The sequence below is a fragment of the Pleurodeles waltl genome, chromosome 8 (assembly GCF_031143425.1).
Source record: "Pleurodeles waltl isolate 20211129_DDA chromosome 8, aPleWal1.hap1.20221129, whole genome shotgun sequence".
Lineage (NCBI taxonomy): Eukaryota > Metazoa > Chordata > Amphibia > Caudata > Salamandridae > Pleurodeles > Pleurodeles waltl.
The window spans coordinates 1,366,458,870-1,366,482,331 of record NC_090447.1 but is presented as its reverse complement, the minus strand read 5'-3'; the positions used below and the strand labels follow the sequence as shown (position 1 = coordinate 1,366,482,331).

Genomic DNA, 23,462 nt, shown 5'->3' with positions numbered 1-23,462 from the left:
CTACTGATCAGCAGCATCAGGGGCAGAACAGACTTCCTCCATTTTCTATGCAGCACCTGGACTCTACCAGCTGTGAACCCTATCCTCCCAAGTGGTGCCACGCTGCCCGGGACCTTTGGAAGTGGGCATGAAGTTGCTGCACCATCCACAACCGTAGTTCTAGTGGAAATGATGCGTTGGAGATAGACCATGACTCCTCACCAGTCAGAAACTGCATTATCACATCAAACTTTGAATTGGGACTGCTGCATGGTTTGTTTCCAGTGCAGGACTTTGCATCGTCGTCCACAGCTTTCCACTAATTGTTGCGGTGCAACACCTCCTTGAGGCAGACCTTCGCATTGCAAGTCCCAGGTCAATGGCATTCTTGACAACAAAGCAGTGCTACGCATTGCGAGCCTCACAGCTTCTTTGGAGCAAGTCGGCCTGTGATACAGAATATAGCATCGCAAGCCTCTCATCAACAACCTCCTCGACACCAATGCAGGACCTTGCATCGCAGCTCCTAAGAATTGCCACTGTGCAATGCATCCTCGATGCGGGACCCTGCAATGCTCTGCAACCAGGATTTAATATACTCTTGCTCGTCCATCCTAACTGGACCCATGTAGCTGTCCTACGCTCAATCGTGGTCAACCTGAACTTCTGATTTTGGCCTGCTCTAGTGTGAGCAGATGTCCACTGTTGGCCCTTCTTGCTTTTGTTTCTAGTTTCACTTAAATCTTCAAAATTGCATATCTCTGGTTCTACTGATTGGATTTTTGCCTTTTTGGTTTAAAATTATTTATTAAAGTTTACTTTTTATTTCTAAATTGGTGTGGTTTTTTTCTTGGGTTGTGTTCAAATGTTGTACTGTTTGAAAGGCTGCATAAGTACTTTACACATGGTCGCTAAGTTATGCCTGACTTCTTTTGTGCCAAGCTACCAAGGGGGTAAGCACAGGTTAATTTGTGGTTCCTTGTGTCTTCCCCCGGAGCTTTAGCAAGGTTTTATCCCCTTGTTTGACCTGGCATTCTTGTTATGGTTTCCCCCTAACATTTTGCCTTCAAACCTCCTATTTTTGCTGACTTTTTGTTGCCCTTAGGACTCTGCATACTTATTGTAACGGGATGCAAGGATCAGTGGCGGACTGGACGTACCCCAGGGCACTGCTCAGGGTGCCAGAGTAGAGATCAAACCTCTACATCACTCCACCTCTGCAGTGCAGGGGGCGGGCTTCAACAACCAGGAAGACGCCGAGAGGAACAAAAAGAACATCGATGGGGAGACGACGAGGAGGTCGGAGAAACAGATGAGGAGGACGAAGACAGCAGAATTGAGACAACAACGGAGGAAAAGATGGAAATTGGGGACATATAGCAGGGGCACCGAAAAGCACAAGAAAGAAGACAGAAAGAGAGAAAGAATAGCCAGAGAGGAAAGAGCAATACCTACCATAAAGACAAAAGTACTTTTTTAAAACGGGCTTCTTATTATTCTCTCCCTCTCACGGTGGACGATCTTCTGGATCCCTGAGGTGCCAATCTAAAACAGAAAAAAGGAAAATAAGGAACAGGGAAGAACAAAAGGAAGAATACTGCCTACAGACGAGTAGAATGAAAGACAATATAAATAAAAGAAGAGACATTTATTAGAAAAGACAAATAAAAAGAGAAAACCATAAACATAATTTGCGTACTTACGTATCCATTTGTACTTACTTGTCACACTTATCCACTGCTAACCAGTGCTTGAGCTTTGTGCTCAAAACATGGTTACATTGGCTTATACTCAAATGGCATATTTAATTTACTTATATGTCCATAGTAAAGTGTACTACATGTTTCCAGGGTCTGTAAATTAAGTGCTGCTAGTGGATCTGCAGCACTGATTGTGCCACACACTTAAGTAGCCCTTTAAACATGTCCCAGGCATTCCATTGCAGATCCTGTGTGGACAGTGTTAACTGCCATGTCAACCTAGCAAAATAATCTTTTTGCTAGGCCCAAACGTTCCTTTTTAAGACATATGTCACCTCTGAGGTAGGCTCTGGGCAGTCCCGAGGGCTGGGTGCAGTATATTTAAAAGGCTTGTAAGTTTTACATGTCCTAGGAGTGAAAAACGTACATTTGTTTTTCATTACTGCAAGGCCTACCTCTCCCAAAGGATAACATTGGGGTTGCCTTAATACATTTTAAAAGAGCAATTTCAGAATGGGAAGAGATAATTGGTTTATGTTTGGAGTCTCTAAAATCCTAATTTTAAATTCTATGTATAGAGAAGTTGTATCTTAAATTACAACCCTGCAAATGCCACTTTTAGAAAGTTGGCATTTTCTTTCCTTAGCTATTTGGTGCCTGTAGCCTATCTCTAGTCACATGACTGGGTAAGGCTAAGTTTTGTGTATTCCTTCAAGACAGTCACACATAGTGGGAGCTAAGGCATGTCTGGATCAGCCATCACTGCAGGATGGGAGGCAAGAGCTCGGCCCAGCCTTACTTACACCTGAATAGGCTATGTCTAGCTCAGCACAATGTGCTGCATACCCCCCATAGTTGGTCTGAAGCCATAGCAGGGAAGACAGGGCATCTGTGTACTTCAAAGGCAAGCCTCTAAAAGCTTCTCCCCACTTCAAAGGCACAACTGTGTATAAAAGAAGAACCTCAGGCGCTACCACTTCTGTACACTTCTTGACCCGTGGATACACTGCCAGGAATAAAGATTGCTGTTCTGCCACAAGGACTGCCACCCTGCTAGACTGCTGCTCTGAAGGAACTGGTGCCCTGCTATTCTGGCCTGCTGCCCTCTTGCCTGGGTGAGAGGGACTGGACCTACATCATTTGTACCCAGAACCCCGAGTGACTCCAATGGCTTGTTGGTTGGCCTCCTGATCTGAAGCCTCATGGCCATAACAAGCGTCCAACAACCTTGCATCTGCACCTGGACTCTATCATTTCTCAGTCTGTCCTGCCAAGTGGTGCCACCCCATCCCTGGACCCTTGGAAGTGGGCCTAAGGTGGTTTGCCAGCCTTTCTTGATCCAGTGGTACCGACACATCTCCTCTGCTCTGCGCACAAACAGCATCTCTGCTGATGAATGGATTGGACCCATCGCAAAGACGTGCATCACTGCTGCAGTCCCAACTGGCCCTCAAGACTACTGCTGTGCAAGCCATCCTTGGCATAGGCACTCGCATCTCTCATCGATGGCAGCCTCAACAGCATCACTCTGATTGTGCACTACATCCTGTACTCCAGACTGCACCACAAATGTCAAAAGGATCCTCAACACAAAAGGACCTTGCACCACAGTTTGACTGCATCTTGGAACAAAGCATCACTTCAGCTACGCAGATCCAAGCAATGCTCTGCAACTCAGGATTTAAGGAACTTTGTTCAGCGGGCCTAGCTGGGTTCCAGGAGATGGCCCGTGCTTCATTGTTGTTGGTCTGAACTTCTGACTTTTTCATGATCCAGAGCTACCAGATATCCGCAGAGGGCCATTTACGCCTTTTGGTGCTATTGACTCTAAAAAATGTTCACATTTGATAACTCAGGTTCTACTAGCCGTATTTTTGTCAATTTGGTCCTGTTTTTTTAATTATGAATTAAGCTCTGTTTTTCTAACCTGGTGTGGGATCCTTTATGTGTGCTTTTTTCGATGTTTTGCTTTTTAAAGTGTTGCACAAATACTTTACACATTGTCTCTAACTTAAACCTGACTGCCCTGCTCTGTGCCAAGTTCTTGCCACAGTCTGTATGAGGTGGATCACTGTTAAACCTGGCATGCTGAGATGGTGTTTCCTCAAACTTATTTGCTTTTTCTAGTAGGTTTTGCTGATTCTCCCTTAGTGGCCTTAGGGCCCTGAGCACTTTGCCACTGTAAGTACAGTGTGAAAGAGCACCAGCACCTTCCCACATATGTTGGGAAGTGGCACTGGCCTGTGTGTGCACACCAGCACCACAGGTGTTTTAAAAATGTACCCCACCTATGTTAGCAGGCTTGTGTGCCCACTTGCACCTATGATGCTTTTAACCATGTGTCCAATGCAGGCTTGTAAATGTTCAAGGGTGCGTATGCCCAGAGAGTGCAGAATACCTATGTACGTCACTGCATAGGAGAGCTGATCTTCCCATAGGCTAACATGGGGGAAGTGTTACAATTACTCCTAGCTGCAACAGTGGATTGCAGCAGAGCAGCCTCATATTTCTTTTACTATGATTAGATTCATCCTGAGAAACCCCTTTCTATGGTAAAGGTGGTTTTGTCAATAATCATGGAGAAATGCCACTTATAAAAAATGGACCTTTCTCTGCTCTAAACGCTTCTTGTGCCTTTTAATTAGACTTGAGTCCACATTGGGGAATGGAGGAGCGTATCTGTGCATTCTCCAGTGGCAGCTTTAAAACTTGGGCACACAACTGGAACAAATACTTCTGCCATTTGTGGGCTTGGCTGGATAGATTGAAGGGAGATACTTGGCATCTTGGACCCAGATCATGGCCCCACTAAAGATTAAGAGCTGCATTTCACAGCCCCATTTCAGACAGGACTGAAATGTGGGGGAGACATCTGTGGTTCAAAGGGGAACCGTTCTCTATCCCCCCCAACTTCAAAAGACACACTACAGTATAACTACTGGTGCCACACTGTAGCAAAGTAGAGATTCAATGCAGGAACACGGGAGGGAGACCCTGTACCACGTGGCGCACACTGTACGAAAAGTCTGTTATGCACAGGAGTATTTACTGCCCTAGAAAGGGACCGTGCACCTGGGCAAACTGTTGCTGTGTAGAACCCTGAAGTGTGCTCTCCACTGGATTGTTGGCTTGAACCCTGTTCTCTTGTGGAGGTCTCAGGGACCTCAAAGAGCTCCTACAAGGGATGTACACCTTGCATCTATGTCATTTGGAGAGCAGTGCCCACTTAAGTGCCTACATCTTCTGCTGGACGTCACCTGGTAGCAGCTGTGTGAGCGTGGAACTAAGTATTGCACCTGGAGACCTTATTTGCCTGGTGTGGAGCCTTTAAAGTACTGGCCATATTCAAGGAGTGTGACCATTCATCATGGGGCCATGACACGCATAAGCGTCCTATTAGTAGTGAGCGTATTCACCGGTCACAGAACCCCGCATGACCTGATTTTGTTGAGCATGCCGCATTTCTCTTGTGTGACTTCCGACTGCTTGCTCATTACGTGCGGTATCTGATTCACTGGTTGCGACCCTCTGAGATGGGGGTGTACCTGGAGCAGTGACACGTTCTGTCTCATGCACATCTGTTTTACTTGGGTCTCTGTGTATGTGAGCGGATTTGTCTGGTGAGACTCAAGTCATCCTGCACCAGACGTTGCACCTCATTCCAGGAAGGTAAGGCATTGGAAGTCTTCACGTGTGTCCGGATTTGTCTGGAGCGACTCAAGTTATTGCATGCCAGATGCTGCGCCTTATTCCAATTAGGTACGGCATTGATAACTCTTCTTGTGCAGTCAGAATTGTCTGGTGCAACTCAACTCATTGCGCACCAGACATTGTCTCCCACAAGGGAACTGTGGAACTATTTGCGTATTGCGGTGCCTGGCTTAGTACCACTGTGAACATCATGTGTCCCAAAGTGACCCTCCCCCGTGCTTAGCAGACTGGGGACCGCGCCGGAATGCATGGTGCTTAGACCCCTGAGTGAACTTCCCAAGTGGGGGCCAAACTCCATTTGTCAACTGTTGCCTGATCAGCCCTTATCTCTTTCTCTCCCACCTTAGCCCCGGGATCCCGAATAAGTGAGGTTCGGCCACAAGCATCGTAGGATCCAGGGAAAGGGTGTTCTCATCTCTAGCTCCTGGGGGTCAGGTAATAGGAACTGGTTGGAGGGTGGAAGAAGGTTTGGACCAGGGGGTGTGTGATCCCAGTGACCAGCAACCAGCCGGATATCCGTCCCCCACATTAGGGTGGTGAGAGCAAGTGAGTGTGAGTGCATGTTATACTAGCCTGTCTGAGATCAGTGGCACCGCATAATAGTGCGGAGTGAGTTAGTGGGAGTGATTGCTAGTGATTGGCTACACCTCACGGCGGTGTTGCTGTACACATTGTTTCTTAGTCAGAGGGTTAACATGGCCTAGGCGCTGTCTAAGAGTGCTGCAGTTCTATGTACGTACACATTCCTGCTTTTGTTGTGAACCAGGGTGCACCCTATAACTGTGTGATATTGAATTACTGTAATCATGCTGCCAATGTTTTAGCACCTCATGAAGTTGCTCGGAGGTAAAGTATTATTTTTCTCATGTGTACATACTGCTATTGTTGTTTTAACACAACTAGGCCTAGTACTGCGACTGATGTTTCTAAGTGTAATTTATTCCCTGAGTGTGTGTGTGGTAGTTTGAATGCAGGGGCTGGGGGAGGTGTCTGCATGTGTGAGTGTGAGTATGCGGAGGGGGTGTAATATCAGTGCAAGTATGCGGCGGATGGAGAGGGGTGTAGTATGAGTGCGAATATGCAGAGGTGGGTGGTGATTGCGTATGTTTATGTGATTGAATGTGAATGTTTGTGTGCATGTGAGTAGGGGTGTTCGTGAGTGCATTTGCATGAGTGTGCCTTAGTTTGTGTAATTGTGTGAATGCGTGTTTGTGTGTGCATGTTTGAGTGTGGGTCTCCAAGTGAATGTGGGTGTATGTAGCAAGTATGTGGGTGAGTGGGGTGTTTGTAAGAGTGTGGACGTGTGTGGGTGCATGTGTGTGGATGTGTGGAGGTGCGTGTGCTAGCAACAGGAATGGGGATTCCTGACGTTGGGTGCGTTACTGCCAGGGTTTTCGTGGCCGGGTGACCTCCACAGAAAGTCTGGCGGTCTGCAGCCTTGTAATCCGGCCAGCAGGCTGAGTCCTGCCGCCGGGCTGGAAGTGCTTACCGCCAGCCACATCCCCTTGGCACCGGTGGGCAGGTGGCGTTGTAGAGGATTGGCTTCTGCCAAACCCCACAACTTGTAATGTGGCGGTCCTTACCGCCTGGTCCGTGGCTGTAAGACTGCCACAGCAAGGCGGTCTGATGACCGCCAGCCTTGTAATGAGGGCCTCCGTGTATTCGTTGTGTAGAAGGTCTGTGCCAATGCTTTACACATTGCCCCTGTGATAAGCCTGACTGCTCTGTGCCAAGCTACAAAACGGTGAGCGCAGGTTGTACAGTGAGTGTAATCACCCACCCCTGACAGGAGTGGTAGGTTCTGTCTGGCTAGGTCCTCGCTTCAGCCAACCAGTGTGCACTGCCTCCAGGAGCCACCATTCACCTGCCTCACACATCGTTCAAGAAGTGACTGATATAATCCCTAGTATCACGTCCATTCACATTCACATATGCGCAGCTACCACTTGGACCAATGGATTTCAGAAGTCAGAATTATCCTGAGTCATATTCGTACAGTTTGTCTGAAGAGTCTTAAAGTTTTCCCTAAAGTAAATACTATCAGGCATCCTCTAAGAAGCAGCCAGGGCATTAACAACTCCTTCCCTTACTTTGTAGACAGGTAGAGATATCCCTGGGTTGCAGTCTCTGGGCAGTAATGGATTACCTCTTTGCAAATAAATGTTGGGAGGAGAAAAGGAAGATTAAATTCAAGCAATCGAAAAAGCAGGAAACGAAAATGTAGAAATTTAATTTTTAAATGCTTTAAAACTCAGTAATACTTATTTTGACATAAGAAATTCCTTTCAATTTTATAATTTAGTACCTTTACTTTGCTGTGTATGCTACATAGATGAAAATTCAAAGCCTTATGATCTAAAATCACATTTTGATTTGAAATGGATTTACGCTTTTTGTTTTTTGATCTATCGTAATTAATGTGTTTTTATTATGTACCTGCCTAATGAGACCAAGAACCTTTCTGTAAACTTATGATATGTTCTTTTAATTTTAAGATGCCTCATTAAAGTGGGTTTCACAATAAGACATAATAAGTTGAACATAAGTCATGCTTTGTGTAGCCAGGTGAGAAGTCTTACATTTAAATCTAACACGTTACAAGGAAATCATGCTGGCCCTGAATATTTAATGAGCCCGTAATAGAAACCTGTGAGAGCCACCAGTGGAAAACTCTGTTGCCTCGGAGTCTTGGTCCCTATAATACAATTGGGATTTACAATTACAATTGTTTCTGCAAGTGAAATGTAAAATTTCCTTATTAATTGTTTACCTTTTTTATCATTAAATTAGTATAAATTCAGATTTACTGTTGCCCATTATAATTTGATCCAAAATAATTTGCTGGGTCAGAATCTTAAACCAGTGCACTTCCGTCAGACATGCTGGTATGCTAAGTAAAAAGGAATTGATCCCTTCCTTTGCTTGATAAGCAGGATCATCATCTGAATTAGTGATCCTTCACAATGTAACTTCCCAGCTCCTTGTAGTTTTTCACTCAATTACTCTCTGGTTTGCTAGTCCATTCAAAAGAGTGAAGAGATCTAGGTTAAAGTTATTAAGGCAGATTCACAGAGGTTAAGGTAGAGTATGGAACAGACACTACTATTGTTAACAAACAACTGGAAAGCCTTGGCTTCTTAAGTAGGTTTGCATAAATTATCTTTTGTCACTCCTACAAACTGCAAATAGAAGCCATTACATGAAATCATGCATTCCAGATTTTGCAATATTCTTTTTTTTAACCAATGCATTTGCTGAATCCAGCTTCAGATTAAGATATATACCAGAACATAGAACTTTACCCCTTTGTACAAAGCAACACATTTTCTTGCCTCCCCCTTTCAAAGCAGAGGACCACATTTGTTGGTTGTAGTTGTGATCTGGTGTTACCTGCTGGTGGTGCCTAAGGCACTTACTTCATACACCCTTGGCCCTGGTGTGGTTGTATGCATTTACTTACAGGTTACAGGCACTCGTCAACTAGTGTTCTGTTTTTCCAAAAATTACACTTAAGACAACCTTTAGATGCTAACTGTCTACCAAGTGCACATTGTTCAATCAATCAATCAATCAATCAATCAAACAAATGTGTATAGCGCGCTACTCACCCGTGAGGGTCTCAAGGCTCTGGTGTGGGTGGGTGGGGGGGATCGGGCCGATCACTGTTCGAATAGCCATGTCTTGAGATTTTTTCTGAAGAACATTGTTGTGGTCCTTTTAGATTCAAGGGGCTCTTTCACATAAGGTGAGCTGTGGAAGTGCTAATTTATTGCAGGTCCCTGCTACAATTTGTGACTGACGTGACTCCAGTAGTTGGATGGTTGCAGTAGAAGTGTTTTACCACCTCTGACAGAGGTAGGTGGTTGTTGGTCACTGGAACTTTAAAAGAATGTCCTACTTTTGGTTGGAAATCTAGCAACATTTATTGACATCTCTGAAGTAATTACAAAGCCTGACAGACTACAACATAATACCATAATACAAAGTAAAATAGTAGCACCGAAAAGACAAGATCACAGAATAGAATGCAACAGAACAACCACAGTATACCACAATAACAAAATGCAGTTAAGCAGCACCAGCCACAACAGCACGCAAAAAATATCAGCACCCAACAAAATTCACCACAGAAATATACACAAATATTCTTGTCACACACTATCCCTGCAGAAGTATTCTTTCATAATACGGTGGTAAATGGTGTTTGCACCATGCAACACTTTGCCTACCACCAAGGACATTTTATCACACCAATCAAACATATTTCATCATCAAGCCCTAGGTCTGAAAGTCTGAGATAGACATGACTGAAATTGGAATTAAAATGTACATTTGCTGTGCTATGCACGGACGGAACGGTGAATATGTTCCAGGAGAAATATAAATGTGAACACAAATGTTTTGATCCCTCTTTCAATACGAATTATGAAAAACAAGCCATGTCAGAACATGCAGTAATTAATGTGCAACATCTGTTAAAAAATAGCATTGTTAAGAGGAAGATCATTGTGTTGTTATTGGTATGATGAGAGCACTAAGTTCTAGGAAAACTGATTAAGTTAAATAAAGTGGTATACTGGAGAGGTAGGAATCACTGAATCAATGGTGTTTTCTTGGTGTGGCTGGAGGGAGCGCTGTGAAGCTGAAGCAAGTGCTATGGGGCATAATGTTTAAGACGCACACGACGTAGCAAACACAATAAATAATTAGTAATTCTGGACAATTGCATGCTTCATGAATTTCCACTGAAGTTTATTATGCCTCCTCTTTATGACGTTTTATTTAATTAGTCCTGTTCAATTAAGCGCCGTATCCACGAGCACCTGGTGGGACTAGCAGCGAAGCGAGGGGAAGTAGCTGAAAAACCAAGCCATAAATCAGTTCATGAGTACTATGTTTTAAGAGTGCAGATATGAGATGCCAAAGAGAAAAACAACCTTTAAAATATATCTACTCTAGTCTTCTTTGTAGAGATGTTCACCTCATACATGTGTTTATACTTAACGACACACATGCCTCTGATATAGAAAAACCATTATATACAAAACAGGCAGAAAAAAATATCCTTCCCCGTGACCAAGAAGATATGTATCACACTGGAATTATTTTACCAGGAATGATGCTCAGAACCAGGATAGACCCAACTAAGCAGTGCAACATCCTTGATAAGAAGTGTGGATACTGTACCTTATACTATATGAACAGTCTTCTGTGAACTAACTACCAGTGCTGTCTGAATTCAACTTCAAGGCCTGGTGTGCTTGGGATAAGGAAATATCACAAAGCAGAAGAAAGATTTGGCCAGTGAATGAAATCTCAAGTAACTGCTATACTGGCAAACATTTGTGCACGTGGTTCTAAATGGGACCACCCCAACTGACTTTATCATATGGATAAGGCTCCTGGGAGATTTTCTTAATTCTTTTTTTGAGATCAGTGCATAGGTGTTGCTGCTTTTGCCTTTTTTAAATTTTGAACTCCAATAATCAAACCTTTAAGTTGCTGGCTATTAAAGTAATTAAGGAGAGCTAATTGCTTTTAACGTCTTATCAAAGCCAAAGATTTAGTTGGGTCCCTGCAATAAGTCACCTGCTGGGAATAAAACCCTAAAAAAAAGCTTGCAGGATTTGTAAATATGATATGTGTGTGTTTGTAAACAAAAACCATCACCGACACTTTTCGATTTACAAAGTCTTGATCAAGTGATCCAGACTTTGTAAGTCGAAAAGAGTCGGTGATGGTTTTTGTTTACTCTGGTGATTATTTAATATAAGTATGGAATCTCCTGGAGACTGGTCCGTCATTCTTGCTGGCAGCAGAGCGCTCTGAGAAGATTGTTCAGTATGTGTGTGTGTGTGTGTGTGTGTATATATATATATACATATATATATATATGTGTATATATATATATATATATAATCCACAGCGATGAGCACCCACTCATCGTACGGCGGCACCAAACCAAGCACAACAATTGATAAATCGACTTGATGAAGAGGTCATAAATTGCCATATGACCACAATCCAAAAAATGTAAAAAAATTATATTTAATAAATATGTAAAGCGGAATTTCTGCCGTAAATATAACAAAATGTCCATGCGTTTCGGCAAACGCCTTCAACTGGACATTCCCACCCCACAATGCCATCTCTACAAGTACATTGACTAGTCCCTCATCAGTTTTAGCACCTGAAAGATGCCGGTGCAATTGGCAGCTATCTTGCAGCGTTTCACATATTCTTATATATAATCAAGTAACATACATTTCCCATTGATAAATCAACTTTCTACAGAAAAAAGAAATGTCATCCTGATAATTAATTCATAAGACTTTGCAATTCTGTATGATACAGAGTCCAAAGGCTCGATATGTCATTCCATCACTCCGATCAAAATACTTCAGAGTCACATTGCAACTATCAAGTGAGTTGTCTCATATTGTTAAAGTGACGTGCATTTTCAAGCCTCAAAATAGTTTAATTATTGACATAATATTTTTAGACATGAAGCAGTTAAAAAAATCACATAAGATAAAAAGTAAATTCGAACAGTGGCATATTCATGCAATTTTGGTTTCCTATCATATTAAAAGGTTCATAATTTACCATAAAGCAGGTCTTTAAATGGAAATGTGGACTTGACTGTATATATATCATTATATCTTATATCAATTCAAGATCAAAACTATTTCCAAATTTATAATCAAATGTAAATCCAATCTATTTAATACATATGGGCTAGATATGTCCTATTTCATTTAGAACATTCAACTAAAAGAAGCCCATTACATGTCCTAAAAGTGTCATATTCATTGTTGATCTGCACATACACAAAGATAAACCACCAGAACAATATATTCAAAATAAGAACCTATAATAGAGGGATTAGTACAATCTTTTCATGTCTCATGTAGCGATAAGCAACCCCAAAGTGTCAGGTGCAAAAGGTGCAAAAAATAGAACAAATTATATAAAAACAGGCATGAGTGGAATGTTGAATAACCTACTAATACACATAATTCAATGACAGAGACCTACTTATGTCCCATATTATTCTCAGACAGAAAATACTGTCTACTTGTTGCTTCGGTCTAATTGATCAATACTTTAATAGTACACTGTTATTGGTCGTTATTCAATCTAACAGACATCTGGAAACATAAAGGGATTTAACAAAGATATGAACATGGCAGCAGCTTAATATAAATCTGTACTGCTCCATCAATCAATCAATTATATGGTTTTAATTGTTCATTAATGTACATACAATTCAGCATCTAAATTATGTCGCCAAGGGTTCTCAGATCCTAAGAATAATATCATTCTAGATTTCATTTGCCTTAGTTCTGAAGTTCTATCACCTGACCTGGGGCCTAATCTGATGGATTTAATTCCATAAAAATTCAAAGAACTATAATCTCCTCCATGAATTTCCCAGAAATGTTTAGCTAGGGGATATGAACGATCTTGATTTTTAATAGCTGTGTAATGTTGTCAAAAACAAATCTTATGTTTATGGATCGTGCTGGCAACATATTTCTTCTGGCAGCCACAGTCAATCACATAGACAACATATTCCGTTTCACTCGTGATCCGTTCTCTTATGTCCCATTTCTTGCCATCAAAAGTATGAAATCTTTGCATGTTTTTTGCATATTTACATGCCTTGCAGTGACCACATTTAAAAAATCCTGAGTTGTTTTTAGTCAATCATATCGATTGGTTCTTATTGTCATTCATATTAAATAGACTTCTAGTTAAATGATCTCCTAATGATTGAGTCTTTCGATATGTAATTTGAGGATGTTGACCAATTTTTCTTTAATGTGTTGATCATGCTAGAGTACATGCTAATTACATTGCATGATATTCCTGAGTTTGGCATGCTGATGATTGAACAACCTTGTTGGAGATGTGTGTACACTGTTTTGATCATCTATTGGCTGATTCTTGAAGAATAATTCTTCTCTTGTGTTATTGCTTATCCTGTTAAAGGCATCCATTAGAATTTTATGTGGCTATCCCCTTCTTCTGAATCTTTGGGTCATCATTGAAATTTCCTTGTCAAAGCTGGCATCATCAGAGCATATCCTGCGAGCCTGCAGGAATGGACTATAGGGTATACTCCATTTGAGTGCTTTAGGGTGTCCACTGTTTCCATGTAATACGGAGTTACAAGCAGTGGGTTTTCGTTAGACTGCAGTTTGTAATTTATCATTGTTCACTTCAAGTGAAACATCTAGAAAATCAATGGTATTTCTACTCCACTTTGTCTCCAGTAGAATATTAAATTCATTGTTGTTCAACATATTGATATATTCTTGCAGACTCTCCTCATTGCCATCCCATAGATGGCCATATTGCCATCTCATCAATGTATCTCACCCACAATATCACCCTCTCAGTGTAACTACTGTACGCTTCTGACCAGGATATTTCTTTTTCCCACCAACCCATATAAAGGTTTGCATAGGTGGGAGCAAAGGGAGCCCCCATTGCCGTACCTTGTTTTTGAAGGTAGCATTCATTATTAAATAAGAAGAAATTCTCGGTGAGACAGAACAATAACATGGACATGAGCATCTCAGTATGTTGGAGAAATTCTATAGGTCAAGTTTTCAAAAAATTCCTACAAGCCTCAATATATATTTTCCTTTGGCCAAATATTTGAAATCAGTGGATTAGGAGATAGTGACTTATTACTAACTTGAATTGTATGCCTTAACCATAGTATCCCTTTGACTATAGTAGACGGCTGACATCTGTGGTTGTTTTTTTTTAATTCTATTTTATTCTTTGTATTTTTCATGACTAAATATTTGCAATCAGTTTGTTAACGGTTTAAGCAATGTATTATTAACTTGAACTGTATGTCTTAATTTTAGTTTCACTTTGCACTTTAGAAATTGGCTAATACCTTTGGGCACGTTTTTATTTTATTTTTTATCCTATGCATTTTAAGTACTTGAGTATTGCAAATATATATTGTAATGTTTTGTGCGTGTGTTGATGGACTTTATTATACAATGTGACAATGAATGAAATGAAAGTCTGCATTAAGGCAGCAACAACTGGAAGAGCATTGACTTGCTCATTTAAGGTTTAAAATGGCATGCAAAGTTGGCTGAGGACTTGTACAAAACTGAGCCAACTTGAGAGTGTTCTTGCCAAGCGCCAACTCTAACTTTGTTTCCAAATAAAATGGCTTGAGCACTTGAAATATTTCAAAGTAACAATGTGTAGAATCCACTCGAACGGTTTAATCTCACCAGCCTTACTCAGTACATTGTCAAACCTATGGCTTGTGCATCACATATCTGAACCCCTTTCAGCCCTTGTCAAATACAACCTTTAAGCTGGCCCCACTAATCTTATGTAAGAAACAACCTTTTGTTTCTAAACCTAGTCTAAACATGGAAGCATTGACTGGAGGAAATAGTAGCATCAGACAAATGGCATATTTATTAAGTTGGTCTTACTTTGTTTCTCTGTTTCACTTAGAGCTTTTTAAATTTAATGACCAAATGTCACTAAGGATTCCACGTTGATCTACCTAAACATCTGGAGACCTCGTTGGATGCAGCCTTCAAGTTGAACCCAGTAGACCTATTTTTGCTCATTCATTTTTTTCCACATTTTGTGGTACAAACCTTTACCTGGCAATACCCTCATGATATGAAAGTAGATTCTGACCTGTGAAACACCCACTTTTTTGCTTTTTGACATCTGCTTTGATGAATCTCCCGAATCTTGCACCGTTAGTGCCTAACATTCAAAATGAGGTCAGCAAATGTGTACAACTAGGGTAAAGGACTCTAAGAACTTTTTGCACACATTCACATCCACATACAAAGGCTAGGAGAAAACTGCTTCTCTCACTTTGCCGGTTACGTGCACACAAGTACCACTGTACGAGATGTGACCCAGGTTAAGTTGCCTGTTGATTAGTAAGGCCTGATAATTCCATTGGGCTCTAAAAATGTTCCCTTTCCTTTTGGCTAAAGTTTAAAATTTGTACAATTTAAAATGTTTTATACTTAGGCTATATTATGCTTTAAAATGTAACTTTTGATTGGTGCAAGACAGGAAGGTAATTTTGTATCTTTTCCTATGAATGATTTAATCTGTAACTGATATTAAGCATCAGAGTTACTCTGTACTAGTTTGTTTGGATACCTAAAAAATTGGTAAAGTGTCTTCAGCTATCTTGAATGAGAATCCTGCTTTGAGCTGCCCCTGCCTTGGAACTGAATTACTCTGCTGCCAAGCTGGCCTAGAACAGTGGGATAATTCCATGAGATTAGCAGGAGGAAATCTCCCTAAAATGATTAGCTTTACTTCCTCAACACCAGTTTGTATGATTGGAAAAGCAAAAGGAGGAGACCTCCGCCTCCATTCAGAACATGTGGGGTTCTCTTATGTTTGGAGGGAAGACACCAGGCCTGGTTTGGCAGATTTTGACATTACTTGAAAGTTAGGTCCCACATTTTTTTCCCTACCTCACACTAGTGACCAAGAGAGGGTAGAATTTCTGGGGACTCTGATGGAAAAGGGGTCCCCTTGGAATTCTGTGTGTGAATCTGTTTGTAGGTACCCAAGGAGTGGAAAGTACAGGTTCCTGCTCAGCACACAAGAAGACTTTAAGGGCCTCATTCCGACCCTGGCGGTCATGGACCGCCAAGGCCGGGGACGGAGGAAGCACCGCCAACAGGCTGGCGGTGCTTCTGGGGCAATTCTGACCGCGGCGGTAAAGCCGCGGTCAGAAAAGGGGAACCAGCGGTTTCCCGCCGGTTTTCCCCTGCCCCAGGGAATCCTCCACGGCGGCGCTGCAAGCAGCGCCGCCATGGGGATTCCGACCCCCTTCCCGCCAGCCTGTTCCTGGCGGTTTACACCGCCAGGAAGAGGCTGGCGGGAACGGGTGTTGTGGGGCCCCTGGGGGCCCCTGCAGTGCCCATGCCACTGGCATGGGCACTGCAGGGGCCCCCTAACAGGGCCCCATTCAGATTTTCAGTGTCTGCAAAGCAGACACTGAAAATCGCGACGGGTGCCACTGCACCCGTCGCACACCAGCAACTCCGCCGGCTCCATTCGGAGCCGGCTTCATCGTTGCTGGGGCTTTCCCGCTGGGCGGGCGGGCGGCCTTTTGGCGGTCGCCCGCCCGCCCAGCGGGAAAGTCAGAATGACCACCGTGGTCATTTGACCGCGGTGCGGTCTTCTGGCGGTCTCCGGACTGAATGACCCCCTAAGTGTCTTAAGGTCTTGATTTGCAAGTATTTGAAGAAATGTTTAGTTGCTGATACCATGAAGATCACAGATCAGAAAATGACCAGCACTAGACAAAATGACGTGTCCAGGCTCTTAAAGCCAGCTGCTGCTGAAGCAGAAGAGGAAGCAGTGTCAGGTCCTGAAAATGTCCAATTATAAGGAAACAGCTGACATTTTGAGAGCCAAGAAAAGGCCCATAATACAACTCCTGGTGGCTGAAGTGTGCTACCAGAAGCAAGAAACAACTAACTTTATATAGGTTGGTTCAATTGGGCGGGAATTACTAAAAGTGGGAAGACACCACTGTTAAGCAGCATGGAACAGCCTGCAGTGGGTGCTTTGAGGGTTTTGGAACCCACTGCCTTGAAATATAGCACTGTAACAAGTGTCTTCAGTTTGCCCCATTTAGATGATGAAATCTGCTCTGTTACCATGATCCCTGGGCTGTGCAGAGAGGCCCTGTTGAAAGTGAGGATCCCTAGGGACCAGTAGTGCTGACCGTGCTGTCATCCCTGCTGTACACCCTGGGCAGTACGTAGCACAGAAAAACAGGGACATGTGGTCTTCTGAGCCCAGCATCTTGAGTGCAAGTTCTGGTTGGAAGGATAAGAAATCTGCAGGACCATCTGGACCTGGTAACACCACGTTGTACCACTAGCCAGGTATATGGTGCCTTGGAGAGCAAGACACTGATGTAGGATCCCACCAACAGATACATTAAATGGTTTTTAATAACAAAAATGAAAGTAAAAGTAACATTTATGGGCTGCACTGGTGGATGGGGCAAAGAGAGAATTTAGGCGAAAATGGCCTAAAAGCAATTGATTGGCTTGAAAATGTACACACTCTGCATTGTGGTGCACCAAAAGGGCAAGGGTACCGCTCAAAATGATTTTCTAGTTCTCTGGTTATCCCAGGAGCAGCAAAGGCACCCAAAAGGAGAAAAGTGGCACTCCAAGTCTTCCTGGATATTTCATTAGTGATTATTAGATTAGCTGAATCCATTGTAAGTTGGTCTCACCATTGATTTTATGGTATGCTTTAGGAGTTTATGTGATATGTTATGTGTCCTGAGAGGTTTCTAGGTAAACTGGTTTAACAACAGAAAAATGTTTTTTTCATGAAAGTTTCACTTTTTGCCAGTGTATGTTAGTGAAAGTGTGTCAATGCCTGAAGGCACGGCTTTTCAACTGTGAAAAGTATGATATTGGCATAACTGTGGGTAACATGTTGAAATGCTCAGTCCATTGCTGAATAAATAGCGAGATTTCGGTAATAAAGACAGCAGCAAGACATTTTTTTATAGCTATGCACCCTATGTGTTTCAAGAGGTATATATGGAGATATTGTAGCCTCGAAGGGTAAGGTCTGCTGTCACAAAATACGTTAACAGTACCTCAGAAATAATGGTTCTAGTTTTCATTTAGGGGTTTAGTTGACCACTAAGTTGTTCTATTATTACACACCCATGTAAATTGACCAGCTCTTTATAGGATGTTCGCATTTGCTTTTCAACCTGCCATTTTAAACTTTTTAGTAATTCTGTAAATAGTGTTTAGTTTTACAGGTATTAGAGTAGTTTGCTTTTTTTGATTGACTTCACCTTGATTTTTTTTACTCTTATTTGTTGCATTGCTGTGTTCTGAGTCACTAGCTCACATAACTCCCTGAGTAAGTCTTGGACTGCTCTGACTCGTTACCATGAGAGTCAAGGGATGAAACTGTTATATTTGGTTCCCAGTTAGGGGTCTAGAGAATGCGGGCCCTAAGATGCCAGAAGTAAAAAAAATCAGTTGTTACTATTGGAGAACAGTAACTTCTGATTGTCTTGTGTCTGAAACAACCCTGATTTTCACAGGAAAGTTTTGGAAAATGCACCCTGTTAATCCTTAAACCATAAAATTGTCCCTTTTTTTTTTTTTACTGATGATACGTCTTTCCTGCAATACTGAATGTGTTGGCACAGTTATGTTCTGAGTGTTCTCTACTCCCATCAATTGGAAAATACGTTGCCATGTTATTCCAACAATATGTCCACAGCAAGGGAATGCATGAGTTTGACTCACTGGTAAGTAAGTTGTAAACGGTAAATTTGACCACTGATTGGGAGGAGCATTCTCTTAGGCACTGCATCTCCTTGCGGTGGCCTTCGGATGCTCATGAAAAGCTTAGGCGAGCACCATATAGTCTTACATCAAAGGCCACGTCCCACAGACTGCAACACAGCACCAGCAGCCCCACATGCACATTGACTTTGTGCGCATTCCCACTGGAGACGAGCACCTTTCCTTTAATGCTGTGGTATGCGTCGTTTGATTTCAGGCACAGAACTAGTTGCATTGCACTCGTTAAAGTTTTTGGGAAGTGGATATTACAAATGTGAACTTGTATCCTCAATAGAGAAGAACTTGCAAAATAAAACATTTTAGAAAGTAAGACAAACATTTGAAAACGTATAAGTATTGTAATATGCTACAATTATTTACTTTATTTCAAAATACCCAGTTTCTAAAAATGTAATAAGACGTTTCAGTTGTTTACTTGTGACGTGGAATTGCGCACCCCTTGATGAAAACAGTTTTCCTAAATTTGCGTGTATAAAGGTCTTATCCAGTCGCTCTAACATGATTCACTGAGAAGTAGCGCTTGAAAGTTTGGGTCTCTGCCAGGAAGCTCAACATGTGTCCTTAGACCACCCAAGAAACATAAAGGCGCACCATTCTTAAATGGCATTTCATTTCTTTTTCAGCAGGCGTCCTCTGCAGATTTAATGATCAGGAACATCCTTCTGATGCATGCTGGGAGATACGGCTGCAGGGTACAAACCACCGCAGACAGCGTGTCGGATGAGGCAGAGCTGCTTGTTAGGGGTGAGTATACTCAAAGTGCAATAATGACACGGGAACCAACCTGCTCGCCATAAAGTACAATTTCAAATATATATAAATTATTGCGCTTAATAAACTGCGTGACGGCCATTATGCAGTGTACCATAACGTTTCAGTTGCATAAGTTATTTTAAATGGTTTGTGTCCTCAATAGGAATACGACGCTGTGTCTAAGCTTATGCACATATTTATTTGTTTAGGAGTAGGTCAATTATATGATTAACTGTTACTCTCTGACACCCTCTGTTTCACAACATCCTGACTGTATATTGCAATACATATTTTATTTAGACTACATTAATACCTCGACTTTCTTGTGTTTGTCAAGCTTTGTGTAGTTTTTGGACACAAAGGGATACTGTTTTGGGCACAAACGATTGCTGTAAAAAATGTGCTCATTCCGATTGTATTATCGAAGGCACATATCAGGGGCGGCTCCTCCATTTGGACGGAGGAGCATTACCCCCCTCCCTCTGCCCCAGCCAGCAGCGGCTGCTTCAAAACCTTTTCTTTTAAAGAGGCGGGGCCACTGGGTGAAGAGCAGCTAGGGGAAGTGGTCAGCACTCCCCCCCTCATTGCACATGTATATTTGGCCGGCCGTGTCTGGCCGGCCAAACGCAAATGCGCAGTAAGGTCTCACTAGCCCAGCAACACAGTTGCCGGGCTTGGGAGTGCCTGCACAGGCTCCCGGGCTGCCTGGGAGCGCGTAGCCAGGGCTCTCCCAGCTAATCCTGATGCTGCTATGAGCAGCGTCCGGGTGGGCCGCAGGGCAGGCTGAGAGTCTGTGCCTGCAGTAGCGACGAGGGACAGAGGAGCGGCGCGCAGTGGAGGAGGCAAGGGTTTTTCTTTTTTTTTTAATGTAATTTTTATTTACCCCTCCTGTGCGCCTACGTGTTCTGTCCCTTCTCGTACCTGCAAGCTGCGACTGGCACATATACCACCTTTTTAAGAAAGAAGCTACAAATGTGTTTTGTAGTATCATAAAGAATAGAATGAAATGTTGAACTGTTTCTAACATAGCAAAGTCCAGAGGTCAATAACGCCATCATTTCCCAAGTCCTCTCCTAGCAAAATGACAACAATTGAAAGAAATTATGCATTAGTTACATAAAATACCCCATCCCTCCATTACCATTTTGTAAAACTATGGAGTGTTTAAAAAGGAATGTGTGAAGTTTCATAATTTTTAACTCTGAAAACTGTGAATTTAACGCTTTTTTGCTGCAAGTTTTGGCCGTGGCAGGCCAGATATGAATAAATATCAACCTTCCCAGGCTGTGACGTTTGTGAACTTTGAGATCTTCACATGTAATTATTACATTTTGCTCGCCTTTACTCCCATCTGATGTTAACTCAGATGTTACCCCCACGCCATGTGGTTCTGCTTCACTGACAGATTATCAAGACAGTATATGAGGATAGTCTATTGATCAATTGATTAACCCTCTTTTCATGATGTCCTAAATCTAGCATCTACCTGCTAAGAACAAGACTTTTTGAGTAATAAATGGGAAAATGTCACCCCAAGTTGCAAACATATTCTAATAACATAACAAGTACAAAATGTAATCTTTACATTCAAACTTCATGTTGGATTATACAAGTTCATAGACAGTCAAGCAAAATGAACACAGATTAGAGACTCTGGCAATTTATCGTTGCTAGCTAAAACTTTTCAAAAAATGAAAACAGAACCTACACAATCTTTTCATAACAATTATGCACTCTACATGAATGTGATATTCAGTCAAAAGCAGAACTGCATAGTCTGTCCTTGACAATAAACATGGGGAAGTGTTGGTTAGCTTCCCACTGATTAAAGTGCAGCAATCACTAGAGGGCTGATCTATCAAGGTTGGCACAGACCTTAAACAAAGCAAAAAATGGCCTCCTTGTCCTCTAATTGGCATGTAGGAGACAGCCATAATTGGGGTGCAGTAGGCTCTACCCCGTTCAGTCCACCAGCATCCCATATGATAGCTATGTACTTGCTAGACAATGATTTTTTTGAGATCACAATCCTAATTTGATCTTTATGACTCCCTTAAAATAGTTTTAAAGTAGTGACTTAAGAAGATTCCTCTTTTTGCATGATCACCCCCATGATATTGTTGTTCTTCTAACTGTTCTCACTGAAGCCCTGATGTTCAGTCCCCATTGTGACACTTAAACACACAGTAAAATCTGCTAATCTGCAATTGGAATGTGTAACTTTCTAGTAAGGCATAGTATATTATGTAGGAAAATAAAACAATGTCATAGAAAGTTAAAGATCCCCCCTGGACTGCATGACACATATTATGCTATCCGCTAGGCTGGAAAGGGAAAAACAGTGTAAATGCATTCATATGGCGCTTACTACTCCTCATAAGATAGTCAAACTCTTTACTCCAGGCAGCATGCTCCTGCAGAACCCACGGTTAGTGATTAGTTCAGTGTTATTTGTTACTGTTGATTTTTTCACGATTAGTCTTGTGCTCTCATCAAGCAATTCCATGTGTACTCTTCGGTTTCCTTGTGGTAGAATAAACTAATAGGAGTTTAGTGTTATGATCCAACGAGGGTAGTACATATGTTTGGTGGGGTTAGGTGTTATTAACTAGAGAAGTTTAGGTTTGTTAGATTGCAGTGGAATAACTTTTAAAAATAGAAGCTCTCATGATCTTTGAAATGTCAAATTGATGAAATACATTATTAGAGATTATGGCAAACATGCAAGTACTTAGAGAAGGTGCACCCAGAGAGAAAAGGCATACTGAGGATGAGAAAGGAAGAGGAGGGTAATCTGAAGGATACAGGAGAGGTGCCAATTAGACATTTCAGATAAAAAAGATCAGTTTTTCATGGTAAATTTTATGAATAAAGAAGATGCCTCTTGAGATAGCATGCTTCTTGAGGATGCAAAAATCTAGTTATAAGCAACTGAAGTGAAGCAATTGCTTTATTTGGTACATTTGATAGGCACTAGAATTGGGTGAACAGTCAGTGCAATGCTTGATGACCATTAAGCCACCTCTTCAGGAAGGATAGCTAATCGGGTCAGGGATTAAAAACTGCTGGAAGAAAACCTTGAAAGGAGATTTTAGAGATGATTGAGTAGATGTCTTCTTAAGTTTGTCTTTCACTCTTAAATATAAAGCAAAGTGGGATACATTATGGATGGTTTGGCGTGGCACAAGAAGGAGGCAGAGTACAGCCTTTCCAGTCATTCAAAGTGTATTGTCTGCAGTCCTGTGGCTAGAGAGTAGAGATCCAGCCACTGAAATTCAATGAACGGTTTGTCAGCAAGTGGTTTCTGATTAGACAATCTGCCATTTGTTAAATGGTAGGGGTGAAGGGTGGAATTGCAAATTATTTTGTTGTAGAGGAAGGGACACCCATAAGTTAGAGACAGCCTTTGATCTTCCTCGACCACATTTTTAGATGAGCTGATGTCAACCAGTGCAAAAGCTCATAAATGTTTGAGCTTTTAATGTGCGTACTCCAGGTTGGAGACTAGCCTGCTGTAAAGGATATCATTACTCAAAGGCTGTGCCTAAACAGTTGACTGGAAAATACCTTTGAAAGGACTATCGTATAGTTATGCAGCATGTAGATGTTAGAAACATTTATCACTGTTGTTTTAAAGCACTCCAAGGCAATGTTAAATCATCAGGAGTAAACCCCAACATTTGAAAAAGTTACTTGAAATCAGCAGTGGATGTGAAAGTATGGAAGCATGGAAGATACCAAAACACACTGTTGAGGTCAGGGGCGTAGCTTGGTCAGTAAGATTGGGAGGGTGTGGGCTGCAGATTTGCCAACAATCACACTGACATATAATGTTAAAATACATTATACAACGAGCAATTCGAATAGGAGGGGCTCAAGAGGAAGTGGAAAGAGAGGAATATGGATTGGTAAGATTACTAAGTGAAAA

The 23,462-nt window shown here is 42.0% G+C and overlaps 1 protein-coding gene across 6 annotated transcripts in view; it reads left to right on the top strand.

The window, feature by feature from the left end:
- The window catches only part of CNTN5 (contactin 5), a 3,179,309-nt gene that overhangs the window by 2,802,924 nt on the left and 352,923 nt on the right, over positions 1–23,462 (top strand). For all 6 annotated transcript variants that reach the window (XM_069202389.1, XM_069202386.1, XM_069202392.1 and 3 more), the window contains one exon: positions 19,405–19,525. In XM_069202389.1, the coding sequence (XP_069058490.1) occupies positions 19,405–19,525 (121 nt within the window). The remainder of the gene's footprint in view (positions 1–19,404; positions 19,526–23,462) is intronic.